This window comes from Schistocerca americana, chromosome 1 (assembly GCF_021461395.2).
Source record: "Schistocerca americana isolate TAMUIC-IGC-003095 chromosome 1, iqSchAmer2.1, whole genome shotgun sequence".
Taxonomy (NCBI): domain Eukaryota; kingdom Metazoa; phylum Arthropoda; class Insecta; order Orthoptera; family Acrididae; genus Schistocerca; species Schistocerca americana.
In genome coordinates, this window is record NC_060119.1 from 163,794,267 (window position 1) to 163,806,643 (window position 12,377).

At 42.0% G+C, this 12,377-nt stretch overlaps 1 protein-coding gene across 1 annotated transcript in view; it reads left to right on the forward strand.

Moving 5' to 3' along the window:
- LOC124612703 (glutamate receptor ionotropic, kainate 5-like) overlaps positions 1-9,130 on the forward strand; it is a 132,458-nt gene extending 123,328 nt beyond the window's left edge. The window contains exon 10 of the mRNA XM_047141093.1: positions 9,037-9,130. Within this exon, the coding sequence (XP_046997049.1) occupies positions 9,037-9,130 (94 nt within the window). The remainder of the gene's footprint in view (positions 1-9,036) is intronic.
- Positions 9,131-12,377: the final 3,247 nt, after the last annotated feature.

A 12,377-nucleotide genomic window follows, 5' to 3' on the forward strand; every position in this document is an offset into this window, starting at 1 on the left:
TTTTGTTGCCATTCCTCAAATGATTTTAAAAATTCTAATAGAATATTATCCATCCCTTCTGCGTTATTTGATCTTACAAAGCTTTTTTTAAAAAAATTCTGGCTCTAATACTGGGTCCCCAATCTGTTCCCTGTCGATTCCTGTTTCATCCTCTATCACATCAGAGAAGTCCTCCCCCTCACACAGGCCTTCAGTGTATTCTTTCCACCTATCCGCTCATCTCTGCGTTTAAGAGTGGAATTCCCGTTGCACTATTGATGTTATCTCCCTCGCTTCTTAATTTAACCGAAGGCTGTTTTGACTTTTCTATATACTGAGCTAATCTTTCCGACAATCATTTCTTTTTCAATTTCTTCACGTTTTCCATGTAGCCATTTCACCTTAGCTTTCCCGCACCTCCTATTTATGTCGTTCCTAAATGACTGCATTTCTGCATTCCATAAATTTCCCTGAAAATTTTTGTATTTCCTTCTTTCATCGATCAGCTGAAGTTATGCATGGTTTCTTCGCATTTACCTTCGTTGTACCTATGTTTTTCTTCCCAGCTTCTATGATTCCCTTTTTAAAGTTGTCCATTCCTCTTCACCTGAACTGCCTACTGAGCTATTCTCTATCGTAGTAGCTAAGGCCTCAGAAAATTTCAAGCGTGTCTGTTTCTTCTTTAGTAGGTCCTTATTCCACTTCTTTGCGCATTGTTTCTTCCTGATTCATGTCTCAAACTTTTGCGTACTCTTCATCATTACTATATCGTATCTATACTCACTCCTGGGTACGCCTTACAATCCAGTATCTGATTCCGGAGTCTCTGTCTGACCATGATGTAATCTAACTGAAATCTTCTCGTATCACCCGGCGTTTTCCAAGTATACCTCCTCCTCTTGTGGTTCCTGAACAGAGTATACGCTATTACCATCTGAAATTCATTGGAGAATTCAGTTATTCTTTCTCTTCTCTCATTCATACTAACAAGTCCATATTCTACCGTAACCCTTTCTTCTACTCCCTCCCCTACAACTGCATTTCAGTCCCCCATGACTGAAAAGTTCACGGAATTGTTCACAATAACTCACACTCTGTCCTACCTTCCTACTCATAACGAATAATATTCCTATTATACCGTTTTCGGCTGCCGCTGCTTTTACCCTACACCCTTCTGACCAGAAACCCTTGTCGTCGTTCCATTTCAGTTCACTACCATCGCTATATCTAGACTGAGGCCTAGCATTTCGCTGTTCAGGTTTTCTAGTTTCCCTACCACGTTCAAACTTCCGACATTCCACGCCCCGTCTCCTAGAACATTACCCTTTGATTGATTATTCGGTCCTTTCCTCCTTCACTAATATTGTCACAGACCTAAAATAGTTCTCTCATGTGACCAGCTATCGATGACTCTTAAAATAATTACATTACTTCATTGAAAAAAACTGTTGTCGCTTGTATATCGCAACAGATAAGAAAGTTTTGTGCGTTCATGGAAAAATATCCTACGCATTGCATGCATCCTACGCATTGCCTGCCGCATTGCATCCTACGCATTGCGTGTCAAAATTTCGGCAGCATTATGTGGTCTAAAACGGATTAAACACAATTTCAGGTGAACCGTATATTTCATTGAAAATTATTCAAATTTAATGCAGTATCTTGCTTAAAATGATATTAGTTCATCATGAAGCTGGCGCATGAGGTTATGAGATGGAAGGAGAATTAAATTTTTTTCAGCGAATAGTTTCTTAAAAATCGTTTAAAGTCGTTTAAGAAAGGTTGCAGTACAGCCGGCGAGCGCACGCCTCCGATCCCACAATGTAGCCGAGATGGACAGAGAATGAACCGACATAAAGGATGAAGCACATAGCTCAGTAGGTAACAGGCAATTAAGGCAGCTGCCCCTTAGGAATAGCGGGATGAACTCGTCCTGTACTGAGAACGTGACTGCATTTCCGCGCTTGAATCATAGAATTTTTTTGTCACACAGAATTCCTATGACTTCATGTAATCCTATCCACGCTGCATTGATTCTGGCTCTAGCATCACAATTTATTCCACCATCACTTTGTCTATGAACCTCACAGAATTCCTCCGACTCATTGCAGTTATAACATCTACATCTACATCTACATCTATACTCCGCGAGCCACCTTACGGTGTGTGGCGGAGGGTACTTATTGTACCACTACCTGATCCCCCCTTCCCTGTTCCATTCACGAATTGTGCGTGGGAAGAACGACTGCTTGTAAGTCTCCGTATTTGCTCTAATTTCTCGGATCTTTTCGTTGTGATCATTACGCGAGATATATGTGGGCGGTAGTAATATGTTGCCCATCTCTTCCCGGAATGTGCTCTCTCGTAATTTCGATAATAAACCTCTCCGTATTGCGTAACGCCTTTCTTGAAGTGTCCGCCACTGGAGCTTGTTCAGCATCTCCGTAACGCTCTCGCGCTGACTAAATGTCCCCATGACGAATCGCGCTGCTTTTCGCTGGATCATGTCTATCTCTTCTATTAATCCAACCTGGTAAGGGTCCCATACTGATGAGCAATACTCAAGAATCGGACGAACAAGCGTTTTGTAAGCTACTTCTTTCGTCGATGAGTCACATTTTCTTAGAATTCTTCCTATGAATCTCAACCTGGCGCCTGCTTTTCCCACTATTTGTTTTATGTGATCATTCCACTTCAGATCGCTCCGGATAGTAACTCCTAAGTATTTTACGGTCGTTACCGCTTCCAATGATTTACCACCTATGGCATAATCGTACTGGAATGGATTTCTGCCCCTATGTATGCGCATTATATTACATTTATCTACGTTTAGGGAAAGCTGCCAGCTGTCGCACCATGCATTAATCCTCTGCAGGTCCTCCTGGAGTACGTACGAGTCTTCTGATGTTGCTACTTTCTTGTAGACAACCGTGTCATCTGCAAATAGCCTCACGGAGCTACCGATGTTGTCAACTAAGTCATTTATGTATATTGTAAACAATAAAGGTCCTATCACGCTTCCCTGCGGTACTCCCAAAATTACCTCTACATCTGCAGATTTTGAACCGTTAAGAATGACATGTTGTGTTCTTTCTTCTAGGAAATCCTGAATCCAATCACAAACCTGGTCCGATATTCCGTAAGCTCGTATTTTTTTCACTAAACGTAAGTGCGGAACCGTATCAAATGCCTTCCTGAAGTCCAGGAATACGGCATCAATCTGCTCGCCAGTGTCTACGGCACTGTGAATTTCTTGGGCAAATAGGGCGAGCTGAGTTTCACATGCAATTTAGGTCACCATCGCTTTATATACTAATCACGGACACCAGAAATTTACTGCCACCTCTAGAGTGATGTAATGGTACGAGGGATTTGCATGGTTCCCTAATATTTACTCTTGCGGCTATTTACACACAAGCTATATTTTTAGAGCAGTGTGTCCAAAAGCGATCCGTATCGACGCCCATGGGTCGACTCCGACCTGCAAGGCATCCATGTCAGAGGAAACAAAAACTGGGGGATGCGTTAGATTTAAATGGGATCCACGAGAATGTATTTCATTTAGACAGGTACCAAGCAGAATTCCTAATTCTTCTCACAGAACTGAAGCTAGCTTCTTTGTACGTACATCACTATTCGTCTCATCTGCTAAGAAGAGGCTGGAGCAACCTTATTTTCGCTTTCCTGCTCGCAACATTATTATTCTTCTAGCTCCATACCGTAAAATACTACCCCTTACCCTTCTCCAAGTAGTGGAAAAAGTATCTTGTGCAGCCCATGATGGTCCCGGAATTGCTTTGTCACTTATCAGGAGATGTATCAATTTGCAACACAACACTAAGTGGCACAAGAATCACTTCAGTATGGCTATATATGCAAGGTTTTGTGTTACATCGCTGAGGCTCACAGTGGACAGGCGCAAGACATTTGTGGGCGGAGGTCGAACTAGAATTAGGGAGTCCTCTTTCATATCTTTGTGAAGAGACTATGGTTATGCACCATACGAATATTTTTTCTTTATTTCTTATTTAGTTTTCTGATGATCCATGCTGTGAACATATCGCAGGATATGGACTGCGTCAGTTTTACAAATTTGTTATGGTGTTATGTAAGTAGCATTGTATTGTACTACGTATTTAAACTGGAGACCTAGAAACGACGGATAGGCTTCGTTCCGCCATAGTCCTCAGTGGTTTACAACCCCAGCCGCCAGGCCACACCGAACTCAGGGTTATTGTGCGGTTCAGCCCCCAGTGGAACCCGGAACCCCCCCCCCCCCCCCCCTTCCGGGAACGTCTCATACCAGACGAGTGTAGCCCCAGATGTTTGCGTGGTAGAGCAATTATGGTGTACGCGTACGTGGAGACACTGTTTGTGCAGCAACTGCCGACATAGTGTAACAGAGATGGAATAAGGGGGACCAGCCCGCATTCGCCGAGGTAGATGGAAAACCGCCTTAAAAACCATCCACGGGCTGGCCGGCACACCGGGCCTCGACATTAATGTGCCGGTCGGATTCGTGCCGGGGACCGGCACGCCTTCCCGCTCGGGAAGCAGAGCGTTGGGCCGCGCGGCTAGCCGGGCAGGCTTATGTAAGTAGTACTATTACTCATATTAAAGTATCCACAGCTTAGGTCTACTACAGAAAAATAAGTTTTGCAGTTAAGTAAATATTACAGAATAAATAAACATTACAGGAATTAAATATTACATAAATTATATTATAGAAAAATAAATATGTTTGCAGAAATAAATGGATAGGATTACAAATTAAGATCTGCGTATGTATCTGAAAGTTACAGTGAGTCAGTGTTACGTTGTCTGACAGAGCCATAGAAAAGTAAATAAATTTTTTTTTATCAGATTTTCTTTTTGTACTATTCTCTATTATGCAGAGATGTGCTGACCATGACTTGAGTTTGACAGAGTTGATTTTGGTTGCTATGTCTTATGATGTTTACCCAAACAGCTTAATTTTGTCCACAAACTGAGAGGTGGGTAATCATTCTGGTTAGTCACATGTCATCCATGTAAGCAGTGATGGAACATATTAGTATGCTAACGACAACTGAACACGCCAATTGTACTTGGAATCTTAAAGACGGATATGGCAGTTATTGCAGGGACAGTACTAATTCTCTGTGGTTTTCTGTTCTGATGGGATTTCGTATGTATCTTATTAAACCATGTAGAGGCAGGGGTAGACGAGCACTAGAGAGAGTGAAGGACTGGCAAGAGGGTCAGTCCCTTAGGACGCAGCAGGCTGTGTCTTTTACGGGCTGAACAGTGAACCCACAGTAGAGGGAAATCAGAAGGACAGGGCTTTGTGCATGTGGCTGCGCAGTTGCCGGCCCGCAATATTCCACTGTGATATCACAGATCGATACGAGCCCTACTGGCGTCTCAAAGCTGGAAACGCACGTTTCCGACAGACGGCGATAGCTGTCGCGCGGGGACCAAGCGGATCCAATGATACACGCCCGCTGAGCCATGTCTTCAGTGGCTCCGACTATGAACACTGTTGTGACTTGGCAAGACAGCCAAGTCACTATGAGAGGAAGCCGAAAGGCACGCGCTTAAGCTCACGCAGGCTGGCGTGAGGTCTGGAACAGTTATAGGAGTTGAGTCTAATAAAAAAGGTACGTAGCTGGTAGAATACTTAACTTTAATCCATAATTGGTGTACATCGCTCTTGACGGTACATGTTATAACCTCACTATAAACTGGTAATGGCGCCTTGCTAGGTTGTAGCAATTGACGTAGCTGAAGGCTAAGCTAACTATCGTCTCGGCAAATGAGAGCGTATGTGTCAGTGTAGCATCGCTAGCAAAGTCGGCTGTACAACTGGGGCGAGTGCTAGGACGTCTCTCTCTAGACCCGCCGTGTGGCGGCGCTCGGTCTGCAACCACTGACAGTGGCGACACGCGGGTCCGACGTATACTAATGGACCGCGGCCGATTTAAAGGCTACCACCTAGCAAGTGTAGTGTCTGGCGGTGACATCACAAACACCCTCTGCCGTCTTGATATAAGATGCCTGGTGACAGCTACACGACCCACCTCAGTTGCAGTCTTCAACAGTCTTCGCTCTTCATCAGCCTTCGACAGTTTGCTCATGCGTTAGTAGTGGAGCCTCACACTGTACCATATTCTTTAGTTTGCTTCTGGTAGTAGCTGGACCTTATTACCGTTTGTTCTCTTGTAAAATTTCTTCGCAATGCTTCGAGAAACTTACAAGTTACGTACAACTTCTGATTACTACATTTATGTTTTCGCTTATCATTTCTGCTCCTGTACAAAATAGCCACAGCCTGCCAGGGCTAGGGACTATATGTCAGGATGCAGTCACTGTGCTAAAAACGCAACCCATATAGCTCCCGCCCAGTGTAACCAGCGGGCCGTGAAATACATCGTCTGGTTAACAAGGAACCGTGGCCTGGTTGTGTGAGGAATTTCAAAGAAATGCTAAGCTGGGAGTGCAAAGGTATAGGCTCAATCTGCAGATAACATCTTTCGTTAGTGTATCAAAAACACCACTGATTCTGACTGTATTGTTTGGCTGGTCGCTCGCCAAACCGATAGCGAGAGAATAGGGCTAAAACTATTACAAAAATAAAATAAACTACAAATACAAGGATTAAAACAAACAAATGGCCATGTGCCTGTAGGACTCGCACACTGGTGGTTCCGTACAGACTTAATTATGTACACAAACAGTTCAACCATTCCAGGAATCGAGAATCTGGATAATTTTTGCCTGTTATCGACATTGGTATTGGCAAGATATCGCTCTCAGAGATTTCAAGACTGTCGAGAATGTCCTAACTTTAGCAACATAAATGTGACATATAGTCATGCAGGAGGCAGGGCAGCCATTATTATAATAATTAATAATTCTGCATTCAAGCCGAGTGCGTCGCAATGGTAAAAGACAAACATCTTTGCTCATATGATGCATTTCGGAATTCATCCATTATCAGATTTCCAAGAGCCACACGTAGGTATGGTTTCAAGTTGTATATGAAGCCAACATTCGCAGACTAGTCTGCAAATAAAGCAATAAAGTCATTACTTGTCTGATGTTAGACTTTTACCATTGCGAACCCGTCAGCCTGATTGCAAAACTACAGACTGTATTAATTCCAAGCTTGACTTTGGATAACAAATGACAAAAGAAATATCTTTCTCTTGTAGTACAATTAGAGATTTACAGTTTTCGAATTTTTTCCTTTGACTGTGCTGTGCAACCATCCTTCTTGGCAAATTTCGTGATTCTAGGCCAATGGGACGTACCTGTAGGTTTTGGTAAGTGAATTTGCGAATATCAAAATATGTGACATTAATGGCCGTATCTTTTGACTTAGACACTCGTACAACAAACTGATTTTATTACGGGTTCTGTTTTTACTGACAGATACAGAACCCTAAAAACAGATTGGAAGACACTGATCGAGGAGATTTAAGATTAAATCTAACTGAATTCAAGCCATACGAGGTGTGGCTAGAAAAAAACCGGACTAGTACTGGTGAAACAATAAAACGAATGCAATAAGGCTGAAAGTCGCGTGGCCTGTCACGTGACTCTCGCTCCGCCTACTGCTCGAGTTTCATCTGCCTCCTGCACTCAGTCTGCCCGTGGCGTCTGTTTTAAGTAGTTGACGTTTTGTCTGTGCGTCGGAAAATGTTGAGTGTACAGAAAGAACAGCGTGTTAACATCAAATTTTGTTTCAAACTAGGAAAATCTGCAAGTGAAACGTTTGTAATGTTACAACAAGTGTACGGCGATGATTGTTTATCGCGAACACAAGTGTTTGAGTGGTTTAAACGATTTAAAGATGGCCGCGAAGACACCAGTGATGACACTCGCACTGGCAGACCATTGTCAGCAAAAACTGATGCAAACACTGAAAAAATCGGTAAACTTGTTCGACAAGATCGCCGTTTAACAATCAGAGCAGTGTCTGAGTTAACAGGAGTTGACAATGAAAGTGTTAGGCAGATTCTTCATGAAAGTTTCAACATGAACAAAGTGTGTTCAAAAATGGTTCCAAAGTGTCTCACAATTGAACAGAAGGAACGCCGAAGAATGATTTGTTCTGACATCCTGGAAAACATTGAAAGTGATCCCACCTTCTTACAAAATGTTATTACTTGCGACGAATCGTGGTTTTTTACTTACGATCCCGAAACTAAACGCCAATCGATGCATTGGAAAACTCCTGGTTCTCCACGACAAAAAAAAAGCACGAATGTCAAAATCGAAATTCAAGGCAATGATGATTGTTTTTTTTTGACATCAAAGGGATTGTGCACATTGATTGGGTACCAGAGGGACAAACAGTGAATCAGCATTACTACATTAGAGTCCTGGCTGCCCTACGTGAGCGAGTACGGAGAAAACGGAACGATTTGTGGAGAAAAAAGTCATGGATCCTTCACCAAGACAATGCCCCAGCTCACAGTGCGTTGTCAGTGAAGACGTTTTTGGCAAAACACAACATTCCCATCTTAGATCATCCACCCTTCTCACCTGATTTGGCCCCCTGTGACTTTTTTCTTTTCCCTAAAGTCAAGTCAGCTTTGAAAGGAACTAGATTTGAGACTATTGAAGCAGTAAAAGAAAAAGCGACGGAAGTAATGTATGGACTTACCGAAAATGATCTGCAGCATTGCTATGAACAGTGGAAAATTCGTATGGAGCGGTGTAGAGACCGAGGAGGAGAGTACATTGAAGGAGATAACATGAAATTGTAAATAATTGTAAATAAATGTTTTTTCCAGCATCAGTCCGGTTTTTTTCTAGCCGCACCTCGTATATTCAAAATTTGCTGATACAGCGTCAAGATCCTATTAAAAGAATTTATGTATGAATGTTACTAGATCTGCGTTCTGTGCCGCTTAAATTAATAAACGGATAAAATGTAACATGATTCTTTTTTTTTCGGTTTTGCACTCTACGCTGACTACAGTAAAACTTAACAGAGTGAGCAGCACTGTATCAGCTGTGGGGATCTCTTCCTTTAATTTGACGCTATTAATGCTTTTAATTTATTTCCAGAAAAGTGAAGAGGACAACAACTGTGACCGTCATGAACACAAGACGTAATGAAGATCGTAAAACATCGAGTTTCTCAATACGTACACTCCAATAAATTAAAGGAAAGACATGGCATGATTATGAATACTACTGTTACCTAGAACAAATTATTTTTTTACCATACAAAATATTTGCTCAGAATTTTTAGGATTCTTGTTTCACGGCCAACACTCGTTCTCCTGTGTTGATTAGGCTTGTTATTACGAGCACGGCCTTTAATTTAAAACTGCTGCTTATGTGTCAGATTGGATATCAAGCACTGCTGTTATTTCTATACTATGGTTTCAATAAAATATGTGAAAATGTAATTCTGGAGGGTATTACTATCCGCTAGACATCTATCCACAGCACTGATACGTAATATAGTTAACGTTAAATGTCAATTTTGAACAAAATAATTTTGGATATTAGGCCGCTTCACTGTAAAACAAAAAAACTGCCGATGTTTCGACTGACTTGCTCCAGTTTTCTTCACGGCGTTTAACCGCCCTGAAGGAGACTGCAGCAAGTAGGTTGAAGCTTTGAGTTTTACAATGACAATGGCCGTGGAAGCCTACGAACTTACACAAAATGACAAATTTCTAAACTAGCGTTGGTACTGCATAATATGCTCTCTTGACTCAAATGCAATAAATTGTGAATCAGCAACCTCTCAGACGTAACTTTCAGTGCATTTGAGCACTTAATAAAATGTCGATCTGGCTAGTTACTTAAAAACGAGTGTTGGGATATTACCTATATTTTCAATACATCCAACAGGGACACGGATATTTGACTTCATGTGCACAGTAAAGCCAAAGTAAACATAAGTCTACGCAACTGCTTGTCCTTTACTCATGTATATAATCACCTACTATTTTCAAATTATTCGCATTGGAAATTCTGTAAACTATTTGAAACAGCGCGGGTCTAGTATGTCTTTTGTAATTTATTCCTTACTTCCACAAGTTCCCTTAGAATCATAACCTGTTCTGGAACGACATACAATGCATTTCAACCTGAAAATCAGTTGAAAAGAAAGGCTGAACTATATGTACAACTGAAGCAACAGAATGAAATAAGTTTTGATCTAAAGTGTTTGTGCTATATCCTCATTTGAACGATAAACCCTATGCTACCAAGTGCAGAAAACACACAATGCTTGACGCAAAATCAAATATTTTCTCATAGCTTGCGTTATCACGCCGACGTGCATAGCACATTCTGTCAGTAGTAATACAAGAACAACCTGCTATCTAAAGAACCGCGTCTTACAACAGTGAAAAAATGCTTTGTATTTGCAATGATGGTTGTCAGTTGTGATACACTTGCGCAATACTACAAAATTCACAGACATTCAGTAATCTGCGTTCGGAATTACGACTGCATAGCAGGCCACACGAAATTTTTAAGCGCATCGTAAGAAAGTCGCAAAATTCTCCAAAAATCTGGAAACTTCTGGAGACATTGTTTAGGCCAGATCGTAATCATTTCCTGAACCACTCTGCTTTTTAGCGGAAGCAAATTACAACATTTGGTAGCATGCATAAGCATACTTCCACACGCTACGGTAGGTGACCCCCCGATAATAGAGCCCACAAATTTCTCGCTCTTCAGACTGCGAACGATCTTCCTACTGATTGGCTGAAACGTATTGTAGCAAACCAGCTTCATTGTTTTTCACGCTGAGCCGCCTGGTAATGACCTTCTTTAACCAATCTAAATTCTAAATTTACTTACATCAGTTCCCAGAGCCTGTATTTCCTGAAATGAAATAAACCGAAATTAATCTGCACTTCGCAATTTCTGAAATTTTCCCGGTGTATTTCTTCTTCTAATAATTTTCGGCTGCGCAGCCGGATACCGTCGACATTTTGCCACGATATTTCGGCCCAGAGACGTCCGACCATTTTCAGATGAGTAGATAACTACTGAAGAGCCCAGGGGCACTCACCGTATTTATAACGAGCCTCGCGCATGCGAGATGTGCTGGATGATACACGGTGAACATCACGAATAAGTTTTTTGACGATGCGACGATATCAGTGCTTTAGAAACGTTTAAACTTCGCTCCTAAACATACTTCAGCTCCTTTAATGGATTTAATCATTTCTACTGAGGAAGCCATTAGAGCTGTCTCTGTGGATTCGACGAGAATCTTGCCGAACGCTGTTGAAATGTGCGCCACAATGTAGTAACGTCTCGCCAGCTGGAAGAGCTGCTCTCTGCTGCCTCCGAGAAGATACTAACACTGTCGTACTCCCTGCATATCAGGGTAATGCCACGGTTCTTTTGATAAGGGAAGCCTGCTACACGAAGATGTATAATCAGCTAAGTGATTCTACGTATCACAAAATCGAAAAGGACCCAACTAGCTGTAGATCAAGAAAAACTGCCACTCTTCTGAACGATAGTTCTCTACCTGAACAAGTTATCAATAGACTGAGACCACAGAGAGCGGTACCACCAAGACCACTTGGCCTTCCCAAGATTCACAAGGATGGTCTCCCAATGCGATTAATAGTAAGTAATATTGCTGCCTCAACCTACTCGAGTGCAAAACTTCTAGCCTCTCTACTCAAACTGTATGTGGGTAAGTGTTCATACATGTAATTCACAGGATTTTGTCAATTCAAAAAATGTTCAAATGTGTGTGAAATCTTATGGGACTTTGCTAAGGTCAACAGTCCCTAAGCTTACACACTACTTAACCTAATAAGGACAAACACACACACCCATGCCCGAGGGAGGACTCGAACCTCCGCTGGGACCAGCCTTTTGTCAATTACTTGAGGACAGTTAAGATAAGCAGCTCGGACTTACTAGTTATCTTTGATGTGGCTCACTTTTTGCCAGAGTGCCTTTAATGGACTCGGTACATCTTATTGGCAAGTTATTCAGTGCTGACCTGATGGCGTTGTTTGAACATATTCTCTTCTCGACCTACTTGTTATTTAAAAACGAATTCTATGAACAAACAGACGGCATCGCCATGGAGAGCCCATTGTTCTCTGTGGTGGCTAATCTTCTAATGGAGGAGGACTGTGAGGAAAAAGTACTTGAGTCTGCTGGTGTAAAGCCCACGGTTTTCTGGCGTTATTTAGACGATACTTTTGTTGTATGGGGTCATGGCAGACAAGAAATCGAGAATTCCTTTGTCACTTAAACTCATTACATGAGAACACCAATTTTACAATGGAGACTGAGAAGGATGGGCCTTTACCCTTTCTAGACTTGCTAGTATGCTGTAGTATGATGGGTCATTAGGACATTTTGAGTACAGAAAACCCAAGCACATAGATCTATATCACTAGGCGTCAAGC